Genomic DNA, 23,321 nt, shown 5'->3' on the forward strand with positions numbered 1-23,321 from the left:
GCAAAATGATGTAAAAATAAACTTTGTAATAAAAAAAAAAATACTGTCATTCTCCTACCTAACTTATGCTCTGGAGAAAGGACTACTAAGAAAATCTTTAAAAATGCACATCTTTCCTTTTCTTTTTCTTTTAACTGAGATAAAATTGACACAAACATGATATTAGTTCAGGTATAGTACACAATGTAGTGATTTGATATGTGTGTGTGTGTGTGCACATATGTGCATACATATACATATTCCCTTTTATAAACCTTTAATTTTTCAACATAGATACAAAGAAGGAGGAACTGAAGAAATTAAGAGAAAAGAAAATGGATAGAAGAGGAGAGGTTGCCATTCAGATAGTGAGAAGAAAGCAAATAAATTAACAGAGGTTTCAGTGCTTGATTCATGGAATACAAGAAGGAGCCGAAATGGACCCAAATGAAAGAGTGAATATTTTATTAAGCAGCAGCATGGATTTCTAGGATACAATTTGGAAATGAGTAATCCAGCAAATAAATTTTTGAAAGGAGGGAAATATAGCAGTACTAACACTATTCTCATTTCCTAATACATTTTAGTGACACTGAGAAATTCCTTTTAAGCATAAAACAAAATAAACAAAGTAGTTTAAATTGGTTTTGAAAAGGTCTTTAAAAATTTTTTTTTTTTAAAAAACCAAGGCTATTTTAAGGCATAATTTTAATCATTAAAAATGAAGTGGGGGCCCTCCCTGGTGGCACAGCGGGTTAAAGCACAGCACTAAGAAGCTAAAGCCGCTTCTGCAAGAGTTCGATTCCCGCCTGCCCCGGAGGAGACCACATGGCGTGGTCCACTGACCCGCCCACTGCTCCCCTCAGCAGTGTACTTCGTCGATCTGCCTGTTCTCCCCACTCTGTCTCTGGTGAAGCCTCTCACCACCCCTGAGCCTCTGGCCTGTACCCCAGTTCTGTATGCACAAATAAATAAATAAATCTTTAAAAAAAAAATAAAGTTTCATTGCCTGCTGGACAGAGCAGTACCCCGTGTCTGATTTCCTTCACTGCCACGTCCCAGGTCCTGGACTCACTAGAAGTACACAACAGTTTTCTTGATTTCTTTTTCTTCAGATTAATTGTTGCCATATTGGAAGGCTTCTGACTTTGTGTGTTGATTTTGTATCCTTCTACTTTACTAAACTGATTGATTATTTTGATTAATTTGTCTGTGAAGTTAGGCTGAGTTTAAATCATCCCTGGAAGCTGGAGTTTGCACGTTTGGGGAAAGCTCTGTTCACAGAAGTTGCTGGGAGTAGACCCTGCTCATAGCTTCTTATGCCATCTTAATTCCAGTAGCTAAGACTCCAGAGAGGTCTGAGAGAAATCTACAATGGAAGCAGTGCAGTCTACAGCCCCAGAAGAACATCCATCTGCGACCACCGTTGGGACCACTGCCTGTCCATAGCCTGAGACCACTCTGGTTGCTTTGTTCTTGCAACAGAAAAATTCAGGTGGCAGAAGCTGCCGTGATCAGAGCTTGACCGCAGCTGCGGGGGTTAGCATTAGTGAAGTTGCAGAAAAAACTCTGAATGAGGAACTGGCCTTGAGAAGGTACTTACAAATCAACTCAGAGGCCCATAGAGAGGTCTGAGCTTGGCATTCCCTAGCAGCAACTTTCTGGTTGCCCCAGCACCTACCCTGCGCCAACACTAGACTAGAGCTCCAGTTACCCAAACAGGTGCAGCGACTTCAGTCTACAAAGCAGTAGCTACCCAGTGTCCTGAGCTGACAACCTAAGACTATATTCTGTCACCTATACTCTTAATAGAAGGGATCCACATCAAACACGGAAAGAGATATTTAGCTCAGCTCATAGTAATCGAGTGCATATCAAACAAAATGAAGAAACAGGGTTATATCCCAAACACTGGAATGAAAGAAGGCCTCAGGGAAAATCTTAGTACACAGAATTAGAAAAATGACCAGAAGACAAATTCAAAGTCGTAGTCCTAGTCACTCACACTACAGTTAGGAGAATAATAGTGGATAAAATGAGAACTGTAACAAGACAAGAGAAAATTTCTAACAGAATTAACAACCCAAAGCATACAATAGCTGGTTCCAAACATTAAATGAAGTTTGGGCTTTTTATTTTAGCCACTACTTCATTCCCACTACTGCTCTAGGTAAAAATAGTATCTAGTTAGTCAATCACATCATATGCTTACATGATTTAAAATGATCATAAACCTTACCTCCTCATATGCATCTATATCGATATACACATCCGTATCAGGAAGCTGCCCAAGGACTTTGTAGCTTGGACTGAAGATAGAGAGTGTGTTAAAATATTATTGTGTTGAGGGTCCTCCCTGGTGGTGCAGCGGGTTAGGATGCAGCACTGCAAGCTAGTGCAGCCACCTCAGTGCAAGTTTGATCCCTAGCCATGGACTTGACCACATGGTGTGGAAGATCTCTCCTGACCCGCCTGCTGCTCCCCTCAGGAGTGTACTTCCTCAATCTGCCTGTTCTGCTCCCTACTCTGTCTCTGGTGAATCCTCTCACCGCCCTGCACCTCTGGCTTGTACCCCAGGTCTGAATGCATAAATAAACAAATAAATCTTTCCAATTTTAGTATATGTGCTGCCGAAGCGAGCACTAAACAAATAAATCTTAAAAAAAAAAAAAATATTATTGTGTTGAGGTGCAGTATGTGATTAACATGACGTTTTATGCATTTATATGTCATATATGACATAACTAGTGAAGTCAGTAAGTAATACTTGATCTTTATACAGTTTCTTTGCAGAAAGGATCCACATATGTCACATACTCAGTGTCATTCTAAACGTCACATATCCTCATGCTCCCCACTGACACCCTACCCCATAAAACACATGTATAGCAATACACTTCATACCACACGGACCATATACATTCACACTATACACCACATACTTTTTACATACACAATATGCATATACCATACATAACACACCATATAACCTACATACATAGCATACAATCATTTGGATCAGAACAAAAGACTTAAGCATTTAAAAACAGAAAGAAAACTGTACAGATTTCAAGTCACTCCAGGCATACGGAACTCAAGTTCTCATACCATTCAATGGTAGAATTATGTTCCTTTGTGTTTCTAGTAAGTGTCTAACTCATGTTGACTGAGTTCAACTGAGAACATGGGAAGAAAACAAAAACTCTCAAATTTACATAGCTTTCCTAAGATTTTAACAGATTTTAAACATTTTTGAGAACTCCAGTTCCTCTTTCTTTAACAGGACAATCAGATTCAAATTAGACTCCCATATGTAATTAAGGGTGACAAACATAATTGTGACTAAAAAAAAAAAATTAACATTTACATCATTTTTTTTATAAGGAAAACGCTCACTTTATACTGGAAAGTGGGGAAAATTTTATTGTTCTGCAGAAAATATCAATATGCCCATTAAGTAGCCTATGACATGCCACAGTAAAAATTTTATGAATCATCATGTGATTTGCAATTACAGCAAAACCAAATTAATCTCATTTCCTTATTGGGTGAAAAGTGTGGGCCCAGCACAGCACAAGGCTCTTTGCACACATTATTCTCATTTGGACCTTACTGCAACTCTTTGAGGTAGTAAGTGTTAGTCCCATTATGTAAAAGCAGAGAATGAGGCCCTAAGAGATTACAGCCACATTTTGTGAGGCCTATAGCTAAGACTGAATGCCAGAGTTGCTGACTCTATAAAGTTAGGCAATTTCTACACAAACACAATGCTTTTTTTTTTTAATGGTGATTTCTTAATTTATCATGAAATCATTAATTTTTAAAAGGTTACTCTACACCTTCCTCAGATTCCTATTGGGGGAAGAGATGACAAACAGTAACATTTAAAGAATAACTAAAGACCTGTTTATGATAACATGGCATTGGAGTCATCAAAACCCATATAATACCCAGCACCAAAGCAAGTTGCAGGAACATACTGTTCATTTAAAAATGCTTATGTAAGTCTCTGAGCCACTGGGTCCCAAATGGCAGTAACAGTGAAGGAAATTAGGCTCTTTTAAACAATGTCATTGATGAAAAGTCCACATTGTAATCTCAGGTGGGATCCCCACACCCAGCCCAGTCTGTGTGCTTACCTCTGTGTCCTGTAAATCACAGTCAACAGTGCAATGATCACAGCCGTAATCAAACCATAGTCCAATCCCAGGAACAAAGAGGAAACAAAAGTGGTCAGCCAGATGGTCTAAGCAAAAAACAGAAAGCTTCATGTAGAATCCTGTTAAAAATTGCCTGAGAGTTAAAACTCACACGCACAAGCTACCATTACATGTTTAATTGGCTACTACATATAACAACTAGCCACTAACTCTTCTTTCTCACATATTTATCAGCGGGAATCAGTGTGTTGCTATGACATATTCACCTATCACCTTTTTTACTTACCAGCTCTATTTTGCTGGTTCTCCAGAAAAAGGGGAGATCAGAGAATTGCATGAACATTCCTTTCAGGTTGACGATCACAATGGCCGACAGCACAGCCTGAAACACAGGACATCTGTACATGCTCCTCTTCTTGTGTCCAAAGAGTCCCACTTGCTGGCTCCTCACTGTCCTGCTCCCCTCCCCACGCCTCTCTCCACTCACTGCCTACACAGTAGTGATGGTATGTTTGGAGCCATGAACACCTGCATGCTCAGCTTGGTTAGCTAACATGGGCCTTATATCCTAGTAGCAAACCGGCATGGTGCTCAAGTGGTTCAGAATTAAACTTGGTACTCAATGAATTATTTCAGCGTCCTATATCATGATTGTCTCTATTCTAAACTGTCTTGATACGTACTATGAAAATGTCAGTAAACAAATGCCTTATCAGTGTATTTCAGATTCTTGATGAAAGTATAAAGACACAGAAGATCAAAGAGCGACGAGAGGCCTTAGAGATCAGCTAGTCCAAACCCCCACTTTACAAGTAAGGAAACTGAGACTCAGGGAAGTTAAGGTGGCTTTCCCAAGGCCCTTTTGGGGCAGGTGCCAGTAGACTGAGGAGCAGGTTCGTGGTTCTAGCTTTGACTCTTTCTTATACCACCCTACTAGTGTTACTTGAAAAAACCAAGAGATAGCCACAAAAATATAAACAAAATCGCTACACATGAAAAAACCTCACACCAAGTCCAAGCTACACACCTGGGGTAATGATTCAAAAAGGAATCCGGTGGCTAATATGACCAGCAGAATCATTAACGAGGCCAAACATCCTGCAAGCTGGATGAGAAAAGACACATGGAAGGGGCTTTAGACGACTTGATTAACTGGAGGAGCATAACTAGGTATTTTGATTATCACTGTGGAAAGATCAAGAAAATATGGATTCCAGGTCTCCCTGGTGGTACAGGGGTTAGAGTCTCAGCACTAACAAGCTATCTGCAGCCACTGCAGGGCAAGTTTGATCCTCGTCCAGGGAGGTGACCCACATTACACAGCAGACCTCTCCTGTCTCACCCACTGCTTCCTTCTGCAGTGGATTTCAGTAGATCTGTCTGTTCTGCTCCCCACTCTGTCTCTGGTGAATCCTCTCACCCCCCCCCACCCCTATGGCCTATACCTCAGTTCTTGAATGTATAATTAAATACATCTTTTCTTTAAAAAAGAAAATATGGACTCCAATAAGTCATCCAAACCTTTACATCTATACTCCTTTCCACCGCCTTTCTATGCCCTTGCTGCAGGTGGGGAAGAGAGACGTCTGGTGCTGAAATCCCAAGAGTAAGAAAAAGACTCTGATGTCCAATGTGGTAGCCACTAGCCACATGTGGCTGTATTTTAAAAAAAGTTATTTATTTTGTTTATTTGTTTGCACTAACCATACTTCACAGGCATAAGTGCCTCATGTTGCTAGTAGCTACCATATTGGATGGTGCAAATATTGAATATTTTCCTCATTGCAGTAAGTTCTATTCAATACTACTGGCATCCTGACTGATACTCAGTCTCAGGTTTTCATGACAACATCTTATGATGAACTTTGAGGTTTACTGTTTTTAGGGAGTGTTGTATAATTTCCCAATATAATTGGAGGATATGTCCCTTTCATATAGTTTCAGTTCCCTGTAATTCACTTCAACCAATCATGCCTTTCTCTTATTTACCACGAGGCTCACTGGAGCATGGATCTTCAGTCAGTTCAGCTTTCAGTGTTATGAATGGAATCAAGGGATTAAAGTTTAATTCCCCAAATCTCTACTCTTTGCAAGCCAGTTGTATACATACCTGAGTCTTCCCTCCGGTTCCCTCCTGAACAAGGCTTCGAGATAAGGAGCATGAAATTGAAAAAGTCTGGAAGAGTGAGCCAATAGAATTGCACAGTCCTAGCGCAATGAGTTCCTTTCCCATATGGAAACAAAGAACAAACCAGATCAGTTATTCCTCAATAAGATGATGGCTCACTGAATATACTTTTTCAGCGTATACATTGTCACTATTTCTCATTTTAGATACACACATTTGTTTAACATGAATTCAAACCAGGAATTATTTTATAATTTAAGTTGAAAAAACAATTTGAATTTTTGTTGTTGTAGATAAATGTTACATTTACCACTCAGCTCTCTGTTTCTCATAATCTTTACATAAACAATGCCCTTAAAAAAGAAAAAGACACTTGCAGCAAAAGGGACAAAAAAGTTTTGCTGTTTAAGAGGAAGTTTTTGGTGGACTATTGGCACCCTTCAAATGCCAGGGGTCTTGCTCACCAATGAGTAAATGCCAGTGACTGCCTGGGACAGTGAGTGAGCCCTGTTTCAAGCTATCTCAGGTTTTCCTCATTGTATCAGAATGTCTCTTATGAATGCAGGGCATCTAGTCTCCTCTTACAAATATAAAGCATGTTTTGACATTGTCTTGTCAAAATTATAGCTAACAGTAATTGGATTAAACACCCTATCTATTGCTACAATACAAAAGAAGGTAGCAAAGAGAGTATTGTAGTTTGAACGACACACTCAAGCCTTAATGAACAAAGAGAAGACTTCTTGTAGAGTAAAAATGCTCTGGAAAGATATTTATTCTCAGTCTGTAAGCTGAAAATGGGGATAGCATCTACAGGAGTCTGGCAAACCTCAAGCCTCAGATTGTAGATTTCACCTTTCTCGCTGGAGCCCTGTCCATGGGTGCATTAGGACCCTAACCTCAGGATTCTATTTCATACACATAAATCACTGAAAATGTGTAGTGTTGAATAAACACAGGCTTCAAACTAAATCTTTTTCTACTAAGACCAGGAGACCCAGCTCATTTGCCTTCCAAAACAGAACATGATGACTGTATTACTAAGAAATATCTGCAGAAAACTGACTTTTACCTGATTGCCATCAACCTGGTAGCCATGTTTATTTGCCAAGGTCTTGGCCATTGAGATGGTCACTGAAAATCCAACGATGGCTATAGCAATGGCATCCACATATACAAGGTGGAAGAGGCTGGTGTCCGGATTGGCTGGAGGTAGCAGCCTGGAAGGTCAACTTGACTTTAGTCTGAGTGGTGTGACCACTGGGGGAAAAAATGCAACTAAAGGGAGTATTTCAGAGGGGTATTATATGCAACTACATTGCGATAATTGTCTGCTCTGGTTTGTCAGACAGGAATGCTCTCTTTCCTCCTTCCCATGTTCCTCCTGCAGAGTGGTGGTTTTCTAACAAATGGTTACAAGCAGGGGTTGGATGCCATTTTGTTTACAAAATGAGTACCCTCATACCTTATGGCACCCCAAGTGGCAGGTGTAACTAAGATACAGGACAGGAAGAAGAGAGGGTCAGCGAAGTGCTCAGGTGCCACAAGACATTTGAACCAAGACTATGGACAAGGAGAGTGTTGACAAGGGTCATCTTACCAGAGGCTTAGTGTAGGGGCAGCAGTAGGTACCCACTGCTCTCCCCTGTTGTTTCAGGTAGGGATTCAGTTCATTAATTCTTCCTGTGCTCCCTTGAGTTTCTAACATGGGAAAAGAGCAGCAGATTTTAGTGTTTGGGTCTTACCTGACACTCTGGGAACCTGAAGAGGCAAGAAGTGGGATTCCTGGAGTTCCACATGGGAAACCCAGTTTTTTTTGTCTGTTCTATAGTTTGAAAGTTTTTCCCTAAAGGGACAGAATGGAGGTTCCCTGAGTGGTATGGAGGAAAGAGCAACAGAAGTTTTCAAATACGCTCAGTCCACATTATATATTGGGCATAATAATTATAACAATGTCAATTAGTTAATGCACAACATTAATTTTCACTGCAGTAATTATTGTGTATTGTGCCCCTTCTGTGCCAAGTGATGTGACTGTTTATCTCTAACAGCCCTGTGAGCTAGACATCATTATCATCCCCATATTACAGATGAGGAAACTGAGGTATAGCATGGTTAAACAACTTATCCAAAACCAAACAGCTCATCTACTATGGATACAACAAGCACCACAAAGAAGTCCTCTTCCTGTGCCCATTTCTCTTACTGTGTCATATCATGATGACAAAGTGATGCTCAAGTTCTGGGGAAGGGAAAGGGAGGGGAGAAAGGAAAGGAAGTTAACATATATATGGAACTTAGTTTATGTGCTACATGCTTGACATATGTTATCTCATTTGTCCTCACAACAGTCCTGTTAGACAGGTGCCATAATTATAACAACATATAGGTGGAAAGTAGATGCTCACAGACATTAATTGATCCATACAAGATGAAACAGGAATCAAGCCAGAAACTCTAACTATAAAACTTATTGTTACCTTGCACTTTGCTGTCCAAGCATTTAGCTCGGAGGGACGGTTCAGCATGTGGGTTGGGTCTGGGAAAAGGGTGTATTTTGGATTGAATTAAGGAAATCAAACCAAGAAACATGATATACTGCATGATCTGGGTCTTTAGCAGTCAGCTGTCACTTTCTGGACACGGCCTAGCATATGTGTCTACATACCAGGTAGACAAGTGTGGCAGTCTGCCTTCAAAGATGACAACCAACTGTTCTCCTACTCTTGTGCTGTTCCTATTTTCCTTCCTGTTGAATCTGGGCTGATCTTTGGATTTTCTTTGTTCAAAAGAATGGGATGGAAGTGCCTCAAAAGAATTGGCCATTTCTGCTTTCTTTTCTTGTCCCGAGGATAGCCGGGAAAGAGGGCTGTCCTTCTGAGACACTGGGGGAAGGTGATGGCGGTTAGCTCTCAGCTGCTCCTGCCCTCCAGCTGAGATGTCAGACAGTGAGTGAAGCCCACTTGGCTCTTGCAGGACCACTCACTCTTTCAGATCCGAGCTGCGTGAGACACTTCGATGAGTGCAGCAGAACATCACCTGGTGAGTCCAATAATTTATTTGTGAGCAAAGAAATGGATGTTGCTTGAAGCCACTTTTTTTTTTTTTGCAGTAGTTTATTATTTAGAAATACAGAAATAGGTAGGTAGACATTACTTGTTTTCTGTTTGGTTTTGGCAAAGTTTCAGAAATAGTGTTTCTGGATAGTCAAATTCCAGAAAGGTAAAATGTTTTTCATTAAAAAAAAAAATAAAAAAGTTACCTTGCACATATACAGGGAAAGAAACATCTCTGAGTGTAATGCAGTAAGGCAAAGAAAATATTAGGCAGAAAGTATGGTGGCATATGAATTTTTTAAAGGAGAACTCTAAATATAAGCATTTCCCATTGAATCAAGTTATTTGTAATTAGTTATTAAACAGGGCTATCTATCAGATCCAGTCAAGGACATATTTATCAAATGACTTATTATGTTAGAGATCTAAGTTGAGGTAATAGAAAAAGCACACTATTGAGTATCAGAAGACTGATTTTTCAACTAGCTGGTGAATCACCAAACCTCACTCAAGACTCTCAAATGTCACCATCTCTTATCCTCTGCCTTAGACAGCAATTCCTGCCCCTCCTGTCCATTACCTGGCTTCCCTTTCTAGCACTTCTATTTGCTTACTGATTTAGTGACTGTCTCTTCATTTAATATAAACTCTGCAGCGGCAAAGACTTTCTGCTTGTATGTTTAACTGCAGTGTACCTGGCACATGAAGTCTATGTAGTACACATATGCTAAAAAAATGAGACTAAATTAATTTTCTCATCTGTAAAATGGGGTAACATACACATCAATACTCTGAGCATCAACTGAGATGGTGGGTATAAAAGTTTCATAAATTTTAAGTCCAAATAGAAAAGCAAGTGATGTTACCTGCTACACTTTCCATGGTATCATTATAACAATTTACTGTTTTTAGTAGAACGCCAGATTACTCCTTCAACACTCTTCCATAGGTGAATATGGCTTAAAGAGCAGCCAATGTCCCTCTGCCTTCCTGAAGATTTTTAGATGGGACTAGAGGCAAGGCTTGATGAAACATGCCAAGGTCTGTCAATATCCAACATCTGGGCAAATGGCTGACTTCATTCTTTGGGTAAGAGAGAAAAAGGTGTCGAAAGAAAGATAAGAGATATTACATGACATAGAAAGACAGAAATACTCAGCAAGGTATAGAGTGACAGCCAGAGAGTATCAAGGAGGGGCAGATTAAGACCAGGAGAAACTGCAGTCACTCTTGTTCCTTCAAATACCAAAATAAATAAGTAAATAAATAAATCTAAAAAATTTAAAAGTACAGCTAGAGGATACAGACAAAGAGTATATATGGTTTGAAACCAGAAAACTCACTGAAATGACGAGCCACGAACTTGCAATGAAACATGTATGAATGCTTACCTGTAGTTTGGGCGCTACGGAAGCTGTGGGAGCTGCACTGTGCTCTGCAGCTCTCTCAACCACCATGAGGTAGATATCAATTATCAAGCTTACCTGGTAGGGGAGGGACTTGTAGGGGACAGGTGACTCACCTAAGGTCACACAGCTACTAAGTGGCGGACTAGATTTAGGGTTTTTTTGCACATGACTTATGCCACCAAAGGAGAGATTTTAAAAACTTGTTCACTGCTAGATAACAGGAAACTAAACCACATGCCACTGTTTGTAGGACTGTAAAATGGTACAGCCATTATGGAAAACAATATGGACATTCTTGAAAAAATTAAAAATAGAAATGCTATATGTTCTAGTATCCCACCTCTGAGTATATATCTAAAAGAACTGAGTGTAGAGCCCAGAGATAGGCATATATCCACATTCATAGTAGCACTATTCACAATAGTGAAGAGGTAAGAACAATTCAAATGTCTATTGGTGGATGAATGATAAACAAATTTTGGTATATACATACAATGGAATTTGATTCAGTTTTTAAAAAGGAAGGATATTCTGTCACATGCTTCATACAACATGGATCAACCTTAAGGGTGTACACTTAGTGAAATAACCCAATCACAGAAAGGCAAAAATTGTAAATGATTCCAGCTAACAGGAGTAGTTAGTCAAATTCAAAGAGACAAAGAGCAGGATGGTGGGCACCAGGGGCTGGGTAAGGAGGATTTGGGGAGTAGTTGTTTAAGAGCATAGTTGTTATTTTGCAACACAAAGAAGATCTGTTTCACAACAATGTGAATAAACTTAACACAGTCAAAGTGGGCACTCTGAAGGAAATGGTAAATGTTATTTTACATTTACATATTTTACCACAATAAAATAATCCACACATGCCAGAAAAAAATACCCTGAATTTTCAGCTATTTGATAGAGGAGAAAAAAGGTTACTTTTCACTGCAGAAATTAGAAATAATAATAGACCCACTGATTATTCAAGTCATACTGTTGCTTAAAATAAAACTATTTTCCTACCCCAGAGGAAGTGTTCCAACGACATCCACATTGTATGATTCTTTCAAGTTAAACCCGGCTGAAATGCCAGTTCCCATCACCACCTGAAACAGACACAAATCCAAATGTACCTTTGTAAATGAAAATTCAAACACCATAAACATGAGCTTCACAGAACGTTAGCCACCCAGATCTTTTCTCCCTGTTAACATTCAGTTTAGAACAAAAGAATAATAGTGAGTTCCTAGCAATTCTTAACTTCTTTTAAACATCTCTACCCACAAAAATGTTATTGGTCTCTATAGTTTTCCTCGTGGCCTGGATCCTTCCTCCTTACTTTCTTGTGCTCCATGCTGAGATGTTGAGTTAGCGGAAACAGAAGAGCCTTTCAGGGGCTGCCCTTGCCTTTGCAGCAGGTGAAATGAGTGGCCAAGATGGCGTGAACAAAGGATACCAAACTGTGGAGTGTGTGGTGGTACAATGACAAGTATCATTAAATATACGTTTGGATCCACAGGCCTCCTGTTGACCCATAGGATAGCAGCACCTTGTGTGGTTACAGATCCTGTACCCCACAGGTACAGGGTCAGGGTGAAACTGCATAGAATGTCATTGTACATAAGACATACATATTTTTATCATAAGGACATAAGTTTAGTTGCTGTATTCAATGCAGTTCCTGGAGAACTATAAGAAGAGAAAAATAACAGGAGAGGTAGCAATTCTTTTCATCCCAAAGAACTATTGCTATAGAACTTTGAGTGACTTAGCCACAAGAGGAGGAATTAGGGCTTGCCAGCAAAGGGAGCTAGCTTTTCACAGTGGCAGCTGCAGCAGGGAACCAATAATAAAGTGAGCTTATGGATCAGAAATTGAAGGCATGGCTGCTTCTGGCTATTTTGATGAAATGTCTCATTTTTGTTGTTCACAATCACATTTGTCACCCTTAATTACATTTATTGTACAAATCAAACTGGGAGGATGCCCGGAACATTCAGACTCAGAGGATAAGTATCGCTTAAGTACCTAGGATATCTGCTTTATGCAGTGGTAAATAATTTAAACTGTGTTTCCCCATCAACACAAACAGATGAGATAGATTATAAAACTCAAAAATATTTATTATAAATAAGAGATCTTATGTCTAAAGGAAGGTAGTCATAAAGACCCTGTTCTAAATTTTCCAGATGACTGCTCTCTCTCCCTTATTTTAAGGAGCACTGTATCATATTTTCCAGGATGAAATCTGGAGAGCCATCTCCTGGGAAACATGAAAGGCTATGTAAAGGGAATCTGGAAAATGGACAGTACCAGTAACACAGCCAGGAAAGGCAAAGTTCACATTTACTTCCTACTTAGGGTTCGCTTTGCATTCCTGCAAAGGAGTTGGGAGCCTTTTGCAGTTCTCCAAGAGGAAATAGGATCCCAATGAGAGAGCAGGTTTTGAAACTGCCAGAGATAGTCCTGTTGGGATGTAGACAAAACCAAAGCAAGGAAAAAGATCAAAGGGAGTGTCTTTCTGTAAGCTATAACAGCTGGTTATTTTTATCCCTAGAAAATTTTTGCTACATGTGGATCAGACATCTCTATACTTAGGGTTCCAAATTATGCAGTCTAGGGAAACTTACCAGGATACTGGGCTATAACTTTCAAGGGAGACAGTGACATCTATCACATACTCTGCAAATTTCTAATTGGAGGTAGTTCACTGTTTCAACATCAGTTCCCACTACCTTATTTTCCATCATGCCATATATTTGCACAGTGGGTTTTCAGTGGGTGGTGAGTAACAAGCAGGTATATGCACACATGAAAGTGAATTAGAAGATAGTGGTGTCCAGCAGATTTAAAGGCTGGAGGAGTTATGAAGTACCTACCAGCCACATACATCCCATTAATAAATAATAGGGTTATTTAAGGATGTAATGAAATGGATTTTATTTTAATGACAAAGCACATTTTACCTCAATTAATGTGCATTAATTTTACAAAGAGCTCCTATGTTGTGAGACATAAATAAGTATTAAGTTGATCAGACCTCACTGCTTAGTAGATGGAAAGGACGGGTATTTATTTTGGCCTTACAGTGGCAAAAACCAAAAGTATTGGAAACTTTGTTTTTTTTTCTTTTCAAAATGGAGACAGCTTATTTTTTCCAGGTTATTAAAAATATGTAATCATATAAAACAATTAGGCAAGAAAATTTTTGAAGAAGAAAATTTTCCACAATCCCATTCATGGGATTTTTTTACACAGTTCTCAAAACCTAAGAAATTAAGCACATCTATCAAACAAGGTAATTTTTTGTTCAAATTTTAGTTCATCCTTACTGATCAACACATTATCTTATTTTCAAATACCATTTAGAATTTTAAACAAATGTTACATTAATGGGATTCATCATCTGATTCTAATTCATTCAGAATCTTTGGGGGGGGGAGGTGACAAAAGGTGCCTTAGGCACTAATTAGGAAAGAGAAAAGATAACCTCCCAGTCCTACTAAATGACCTTGTGGTGTGTCTAAGTTGTTGCCTTTCCCCTAGCAGCTCAAATCAAGCCATTCCTCTAACATGTGGCAAGTCAAACTCTAACAGAACAGTTGCTCTAACTTACATTAATTCCTATATATAGCTCACCTTTTTGAGATTGGTCACCCATTTCTCATATATCTATGTAGGAGGGGAAAAGCTAGGGGATGCACTGAATTTAATTGCCATTTTCAGGCTATTTCCTTCTCCCTTCTAACTGAGCAGTAATAGCAACTTTCTACAGAAAGGCTGGAGTTCGTGTCACCTTATATATGGCCTCACCCGTTTAGCCAGCAAACCGACTTGTTCCAGCGGATGTACCCTAATGCTAAATTAGCAGTAATTTATCAGTTGAAGGAATCTAAAAAAATACTTCAGTATTAAGTCAAACACTTCCAAATTCTTTGACAAAGAAAAGCAGTCAAATAATAATGCTATAGTCATTTACAAGAAGTCTATCAAAAAGCATTTTCTTCTGAAGTTGAAGAAATTCTAGCAACCAATATAGACTTGTCAATCAGCAAATGTCAGTATTCAATGCAATTACTAACTACTCATGTATACTTTGAAAGTCTATATTTATGTTTACTAATCATGGAATATGAAAAATAACCTAGTCCTAGATTTTAATCATTTAGAGATAATTTCAATGTTTTTATGGACCACCTTTACCTATATTTTAAAAATATTCCATGTCCATTTTTTTTTAACAATTTTTGTTTTTGCCAGTATATTTGCCCCCTTCATAAATTCTGTTCTTTTGGCAGAATGCAAGTACAAAAGATCTAGATCCCTGTCCACTTTTGAACCCCTGACAGAAATAGCCAGGCCAAAAGCTGACTTACCGCAAAGAACTCTAAAGGAATGGGTGCCGGCAATTTTTCTTTAAATCTCTCATTAAACTCTTTGCCACCCAACAGCAAACCAAAAACCATCAGCCCGACGCCTAGGGAACACACGTTGAGGTTTTTAACATTCTGCAACACAGCAACTGTACTCTGTAACACAGTGAATACTGGATGTTACATCAAGAAATAGCCCCAAGTAGGCAGAGACACTCCATTGCACTGATTCACACCAGTCACCCCATTATTGAACGTTTCTACTAAAAAGTTCTCAGGCTGACATCATTTGTAGCCTTCACCAAGTAGGAGGCATTTTAGCTCAGTCACATAACTTTATTGTTATAATTTTCACCTAAACTGTTAGTGTTTTCATTATATTACTGTCTCAATGGGGTATAATAAAATTCAGAGAAGTAAACTGTAGGCTGAGTACTGAGCAGGAGCAATGGATGAGGGGGAGCAATGGATTATCAGCAAAAATAATCCAAAGGCGGCCCTCCCTGGTGGCACAATGGGTTAAAGAACAGCACTGTGAAGCAAGCTGCAGCCGCTTCAGCATGAGTTCGATCCCTGACCCCGGAGGTGACCCACATGGCGCAGCAGACCTCTCCTGTCTTCCCTGCTGCTCCCCTTAGCAGTGTACTTTGTTGATCTGCCTGTTCTGCTCCCCGCTCTGTCTCTGGTGAAGCCTCTCACCAACCCTGCACCTTTAGCCTGTACCCCAGTTCTATATGCACAAATAAATAAATTAAAAAATATCCAAAGGTGGAGTGGGGAATGGGATCAAAAATTAGGGGGAGGGAAGAACACTAAACTATGGTGATGGCACACAGGTGATTTGGTGATGGGAAACCCCCGGGGATTACAACTGAGATGGAAAAAGGCACAAAATGATGTAAAAGTAAACTATTATATTATTTTTAAAAATCCAAAGGACAAACAACCATATACCAGAGACATTTTGTGGGGGTGGAGTGGGGAATGGGACCAAAAACGGGGTGGGGGGAGGGAAATGCACAGGATTATGGTGATGGCACATGGGTGACTTGGTGATGGGAAACCTGCGGGGATTACAATTGAGATGGAAAAAAAAATGTACAAAATGATGTAAAAATAAACTTTTGTAAAAAATAAAAAAAAAGATAAAAAAAATCCAAAGGACAGACAGAAAAGCTTTTAGATGCTAAAAGAGAGAGAAATCTCTCTTTTTGCTTTGGTCTACTTGAATAAGCAATTTTTGAGGGAGAGTTATCTTTAAATTATTTGTTAGTTCCCAATGAGAATGATTTTTGTCTTAAGAAAAAACTCCCTCTTCAGCTAATCAGGGTGAAGATGCATTTGTGAAGTAAAGATCTAACAAAAATTCACTGGGAGGAATTATGCACCACATATTTCTAAAATGGGACTTAATGATTTAATTCTTCTTACTGAGCTCTTTTCAGAAAAGCCCTAGAGTAACTGAATGTTTTCTTCTTTATTGAAAATCTTGGTAAAATAAAAAGTGAACCTTGATGGCAACAGGGACACAGAAGAGAACTGAAGGGAAGGAAGGGAGAAAAGGAAAAGCAGAGGCCTCTTTGGTGGCACACAGGGGTTAAAGACAAGGAGCTGACCCACAGGGTGTGGCAGACCTCTGCTGTCTGCCCGCTGCTCCCCTCAGCAGTGTACTTTGTCCATCTGCCTGTTCTGCTCCCCACTCTGTCTCTGGTGAAGCCTCTCATCCCCCACCCCTACACCTCTAGTCTACACCCAGTTTTTGTATGAATAAATAATTCTTTAAAAAAAGGAAAAGGAAAAACAGAGTTAGTAAGTCAGGAAGTTGTTTACTTACATACACCACTGAAAAGATTCCACTGTACCGCTTTGTTTTAACTCCAAACAGGTACTTTAACATGGAGGTGAAGACGTGAACAGCTGCCGCGGTGGTAAACCCCCGGACCAGGGGCTCTGTGAGATAGATGGCTACGAATCCAAACCTACAAACACCTAGGCAAAACTTTTTTTTTTTAATGACAAAGAAACAAATCACATGATAGATCAGGGAGTTGAAACCAAGAGAAAACATGCAAAGTTTTTTTCTGGATCAGTTTCTAACAGTACAAACTTGTACCTGCAACAACTAACTTGCTAACATTCAATCACTGGTGATACAGAGAATGAGGAAGGTTCGGAGTGGCTGGAGCCCCAGAGGGCACTGGCCACAGCAGGGCCCTCCCTGTCCTGAGGAACTGGTCACGTCTAGTCACATCACTACTTGTTTCTGCCAAGCAGAAAAAGATGCCTTTTCCCATTACTAAGCAACCCTGCTTCAAGTTTTTCTTGCTTTGGGGATCTCTACCCAAATAAAGCAAGTTACTAGTCAATATCACTTTATTATCATTATTATTATTATTACAAATACCATTTTAAAGAAGCATGCAGTCACTGGCCTTCCTGAGTCCTCCTAAGAGTTATGAACCCTGCCTCTGGATTTTTGCTGGCTGATTCTGCCCACCGTGCAGTGGACCAGTCAAGAGGACAAAACAGGTATTTGCTAAATAAACGATCCTGAGCCAATGATCGCGAGCCCTATACCCATCTGTGAGTTTTACCTGAATGATTCCTGAAAGTAAGGTCACAGACATGGCGACTTTCACTCTCAAGGCATCTCTTGCTTCTGTACCATTGGTTGTATTTACTCCTCCCGGAATGACTATATCATCTGGTACTAATCGAACAGCCACACCACCAATCATGAGACTAATAACTGCAAACGGACCTGAAACGATGAAGCATTAATCAAGGAAACCGTTGTTAGTGCATCTGAAGTTGTTGCTAGTATGGCAAAGACACAGCTAAAGTCAGTAAATCACCATCCAACTGAAAGAGCTCCGCTCTCCTTAAGCATTCTGCTCCTGGCTTATGTTTAACTGTAGGTGCACTGGCTATGATCTACAAAAATGACCATCCCATTTCACTCATAGCAGGAGTATAATGGACCAGGTGAGAAAATAATAATAATAATGAACAGCTATATGCCAGAGACATTTGGTGAGGGTGGAGTGGGGAATGGGATCAAAAAGGCAGAGGGGAGGAAGTACACTGGACTCTGGTGATGGCACAAGGGTGATTTGGTGATGGGAAGCCCATGGGGATTACAACTGAGATGGAAAAAATGCACAAAATGATGTAAAAATAAACTCATATTATTAAAAAAAAATGACCATCCTACATATTCTTCTAGAATCTCAACATTTCCTTGTTAGGAGATAGTTTAATTCCTCTGAGTGGATTTGTGACTAGCTAGTAAACAAAAGAATACAGCAGAAGAAACTGTGACTTCTTGGGCTAGGAAACAAAGATGATACAGCTTCCACCGGAGAGACAGAGCCCCCCATTTGGGAGAGAGCTCCAGTTAGGACCACTGGAAAGATGCAGAGAGAGGGCAGGAGGAGGAAAAAATGGAGGGGAGGAGAGCAGTAGGAGGATGGGGAGAGGGAAAGAGAAGGAAAGGGGAGAGAGAGCTTTAGCTCCCTTCTAACTGCTCCGGCGTCAGCTCCTGACTCTCCACTACTTGACCCAGGCTCACTTAGAGGAATAACCCACAGGAACCATGAGAGATAATGAAATAATCGTTTTAAGATTCAACCTTTGGGAATATTTGTTAGCAGCAATTAGTTAACTGGTAGCAGGCTTTTGCAGCACCAACACCATTATGAAATCCATATGAATCCACTATTAAACAGCCACGTACAATTCAGAGCCTACAATAGGATGAAAATACAATATATGCTTAGAAATTAGGAACTCACAGTACCACTTAATAACAAATAAAAAGAAAGCCAGATGGAGAAGAATTGTAATAAGAACTGAAATATGTATTTCCCAGATTTTCACAATTGTTCTTTTACACAAGACACATAAAATTTCACTCCCATAACTATAAGAAAGCTGTGAGTTCCAGAAATCCTGGGGGCAGAAAATGTCTTTTGAAGCACCTACTAGCATACAGTAACAAAAGTCATCACAAAACAGGTGTTCTCATAACTACTATGCTATTTCTTTGCCACAATGCAAAGCTTGGAAGGAAATATACCCAAAGACTGAGTATAAGCCTTTACCTATGGATATATGTCTGGAGGTTCCCAGGAAACAGTACATGATAACAGGATAAAACGAAGAGTACAGACCAAACACTGGCGGAACCGCTGCCAACATTGCAAAGGCTAGACCTGTGGGATCAAAACCAACAGAAAAGGGCAGCTCATTAGAAAACAGATGTTTACATATATACTTTTCTCTAGGTTCTTTATCTCTGCCGAACAAGTGAAAGTCATGTAAACAAGTAAAATTTAAGCTGATTTACTTAAATCTGTCTGCCTTCTGCCCTAATCCTACAAGTACTCCTGCATGGGTACCTGGAGAGTCCAGTGTGAGTCTTCCTTGCATCTCTCCTTTGCCAGGGGGTGCAGTTTTAATCTGCTATTGATGCCCAAATGCTGGCTGTTCTTCTAATGCAGTGCTTTTTGTGGGTTGTTAGAAGCCACCTTTAAGGGGATCTCCCACTGTACGAGTCTCAGCCAATACTTGTAATGCCCCTTACAACTCCAGGCCCTTATACTTCTTCCCAGTTCCTTCTGGGGGCATACGCTCATTCTGTAGGCAGATTCTGTGGGCAGGTACATTCAAATGGGCCAACTCTGGTTATCTGTGCCCCCTGAGGGCTTTCTCATCACACTGTTGTGGACTGTTCATAACACAACCTTTTGCCTATAGATTTTTTTCTCCTCTTGAAAGAATTAGGCAACAGTGCCCCAAACTCCAGGCGACACAAGTCCAGTGTTCTGAGAAGCTCCTTTGGAGGCTTGGCTTACTTTAAGTTTCGGTTGAGGGGATATTTCCTCTCTGCAAAATCGTCTTTCCAAATCTTAAATCAATCTTCTTGCCTCCTTACATATCCTGATGAAGTGATACACTAGAGAGGGTGGTATCATTCACTATTAGTTTCACACAGATGGCCTGGCATCCCTCTTCAGAATGTGGAGGCAACAAACACCTTTCATTCTTTGTTTGAGCTCAAACAAATTTCTGGGACAACCAGAAAGACCCTTCAATGTGTGTTATGTTGTGAAGAAAAACATTTTAGCAAAAGAAAAGGTAAGAAAGCATCTCTATTTTGGACCTCCCTGGTGGTGCAGTGTTAAAGCACAGCACTAAGAAGCTAAAGCCATTTCAGCATGAGTTCGATCTCCGCCCCAGGGGTAATCCCACATGGCGTGGCAGACCTCTCCTGACCCGCCTGCTGCTTCCCTCAGAGTGTACTTGTCAGTTTGCCTGTTCTGTACCCTACTCTGTCTGTGGTTAGTCTTCTCACTGCTCCTGCACCTCTGGCTTGTACCCCAGCTCTGTATGCATAAATAAATCTTAAAAAAAAAAAAAAGAAAGCATCCCTATTTCATAGGTAAATTATAGTAAATTAATGAATTTTCTTAAATTCGAATATCACAGAGAAGTCATACAGATGCAGAGGAATTCAATATGTAATGGCCCTTATAATCAGAATATCAATTATAAGTCAAGATACCCCCTCAGCAATCTGTTCACTAACAACTGAGTAACTTAGCAAGAGGTAAAGCAATGTCCAGTTAGTTCCTAAATATGTCTGCAAAATAGCCACCATGTTTTATTACTCATATCTCTGGGGCTTCTAAAAGGTGAGTGTTTATGAAGAGTTTCTCTCTACAGCTAAAACATACTAGAATGATATAAAATCTGATTTTACCACCAGAGTGAAACTGAACAGAAAAATAACAAGAAATTGTCTCAGAAGAAGGTGGTAAGGAAATGAAAGAATACACTCTACTGACCTTGAGGAAGCTGAAGCACACCCGTGCTGATGCCAGATACCAAGTCACCCAGCACATATTCCTTGAACTTGTATGCTGGCAACCACTTCGTTATGGGTAGGAACATATAAATGATATTTCTTATTTTCTTAGGAGTACATCTAAGGGGACAGAGAAAGAGAAAAAAATGAAGAGTATTTCTGTAAAACTCACAACACACTCCCCCTTTCTCATATCTTTAGTAATAATGAAAAATTCAACAATTAATGTTGAACATGACCTTTCCCATCTGCACAGATCAGAGACAAGAAAAACTGCTGCTTGCAGTTATATTTTGTAATGGGAAAATCTCAATTGGGGCCATAATAATGCTTTATAACTGATCATGAAAAAACTTATCTTCAAAATAAATGAAATACATTAGAAGTTATTATTATTATTATTATTATTATTTAAAGATTTATTTGCACATACAGAACTGGGGTATAGGCCAGAGGTGCAGGGGCGGTGAGAAGCTTCACCAGAGATAGAGTGGGGAGCAGAATAGACAGATTGACGAAGTACACTGCTGAGGGGAGCAGCGGGCGCGTCAGGAGAGGTCTGCCTCGCCATGTGGTCACCTCCGGGGCAGGCGGGGATTGAACTCATGCGGAAATGGCTTTAGCTTCTTGGTGCTGTGCTTTTACCTGCTGCGCCACCAGGGAGGGCCCAGAAGTTATTATTTTTTATAAAGATTTATTTACTTATGCATGCAGAACTGCAGTACAGGCCGGAAGTGCAGGGGCGGCAAGAGGCTTCACCAGAGACAGAGAGTGGGGAGCAGAACACGCAGATGGAAGAAGTACACTGCTGAGGGGAGCAGCAGGTGGGTCAGGAGAGGTCTGCAGCGCCATGTGGTTACCTCGGGGCAGGGGTCCACTTGTGCTGAAGTGGCTTTAGCTTGTTAGTGCAGTGCTTTACCCACTGAGCCACCAGGGAAGGCCCAGAAGTTATTATTTTAACAAATGAAATCCTTAATACTTTCTGTGCTAATGTGAAAGTGAAGCAAGGTAGCTATTTATTGATTGGGTTAAGTTCTGAATGTGGAACAACTGACTAGCATTTGCCCATTTACTTTTCTCCTTCCTTCCAAACTTGGAGGACTGTATCCAGTATTATGAGCTTCATAAACACATGTTCAATGCTTTTGGGTCTTTAATTAGGTAAACTTAAAACACCATTTGTTAAAACACCATTTGTCATTGAAGTGTAATAGTTATGCCTACTTCTGGTTGTCTTGGTTATGGGTGGGGACATAATCAATTCTATGCTGATAAAGACACAGTCTTGCAATTGACCCCTTAATGGCCCAATTAACACTGAAACATACACTATGTTCTGGGTCTTGGCCAGTTCTCTTGCCAGTCTATGCCAATAATCAAAGACAGCAGTGAGTAAGAGGATGGGCAGAGTAACTCGTGTCTCTTTTGATGATCATACTTGGAGCATTGGGCCACTGAGAAGTAGTAAACACGGGGCAGAGGTGTGGAAAGTGGCACATCTCAGGTGGCTTGAAGTGTGGGAACTATCAATAGTACACATGAATCAACATTCCCCAGCATGCAATGGCTGTGTCTCTAACAGGAACACTCAGGGGGCATTATGAATCTTGACAACTTAGGTTGGGGACTTAAAGTCAGGGTGGCACTAAATGGGACAGAAGTTAGGTAGAGAGAGTTGGTGGAACAATCCTGAGAGAGAAAGTGAAGAGGTACGCGTTCTGAAGATAGGCAGAACATTTGGAAGCAGGTTGTTTATATAAACTTTATGTAGACGTTAAGATATACCGGAAATGGAGTAAGTTAGATGTGTCATGGAGCTCACGGTCAGTCCAGTAGGATCACTAATTGTGTGGATAGATCTGACAATCATGAATGCACACCATTTTTTTTTTTCTCCACTTCACCTATTTTCTCTATGTTGACCTTGCTTCTCCCATAACTGAATGATGGAAATAAGTTAGAACACAACATACGTGAATGCCTGTTTCAGCTTGTCCCCAATGGAATCTGAAACCTTGTCCTTCTTGTGCAGTCTTTCCTGGAGCACTGGGTGACTAAAGATGGGTCTTTCCACATAGTACTTCTGGGTTGCTGCAGGGATTTCATTTTCTTCAGCATGATCCATAGTACTCTGAGGTTATTATCAACAGCAGGAGACAAGCATTTCTTGAGTGTCACTAAGGGAGAAAATAAAAACTCTATTTCAGATGCTGAACTCCCACTGATGATGGTCCCAAAGCATCTTTTCCTTATACTATTTTATTTTAACTTATTTATTCTATGTCCTTCTGACAACTTCTTCACTGTTGGACCTAACAGAGTGTTGTGTACATAGCAGGCTGTTGGGACCAGCATCAACAAG

At 40.1% G+C, this 23,321-nt stretch overlaps 1 protein-coding gene across 3 annotated transcripts in view; it reads right to left on the reverse strand.

Annotated features, from left to right (window-relative positions):
• The window catches only part of SLC26A5 (solute carrier family 26 (anion exchanger), member 5), a 29,708-nt gene extending 6,572 nt beyond the window's left edge, over positions 1-23,136 (reverse strand). Inside the window, exons 1-13 of one of the 3 annotated variants that reach the window (XM_004676910.1) lie at positions 22,933-23,136; positions 20,940-21,079; positions 19,194-19,304; positions 17,685-17,851; positions 16,925-17,089; positions 15,094-15,246; positions 11,741-11,823; positions 7,340-7,487; positions 6,250-6,363; positions 5,167-5,244; positions 4,426-4,521; positions 4,119-4,225; positions 2,219-2,288 (exon numbers count right to left, since the gene is read on the reverse strand). In XM_004676910.1, the coding sequence (XP_004676967.1) occupies positions 2,219-2,288; positions 4,119-4,225; positions 4,426-4,521; positions 5,167-5,244; positions 6,250-6,363; positions 7,340-7,487; positions 11,741-11,823; positions 15,094-15,246; positions 16,925-17,089; positions 17,685-17,851; positions 19,194-19,304; positions 20,940-21,079; positions 22,933-23,084 (1,584 nt within the window). In that variant the 5' untranslated portion in view covers positions 23,085-23,136. Of the gene's footprint in view, positions 1-2,218; positions 2,289-4,114; positions 4,226-4,425; positions 4,522-5,166; positions 5,245-6,249; positions 6,364-7,339; positions 7,488-11,740; positions 11,824-15,093; positions 15,247-16,924; positions 17,090-17,684; positions 17,852-19,193; positions 19,305-20,939; positions 21,080-22,932 lie in introns of those variants that run through there. The other 2 variants (XM_004676911.1, XM_004676912.1) reach the window with 2 other exon arrangements.
• Positions 23,137-23,321: the final 185 nt, after the last annotated feature.

This window comes from Condylura cristata, unplaced genomic scaffold, assembly GCF_000260355.1.
Source record: "Condylura cristata isolate star-nosed mole 26May11 unplaced genomic scaffold, ConCri1.0 scaffold00005, whole genome shotgun sequence".
In the NCBI taxonomy this organism is placed as follows: domain Eukaryota; kingdom Metazoa; phylum Chordata; class Mammalia; order Eulipotyphla; family Talpidae; genus Condylura; species Condylura cristata.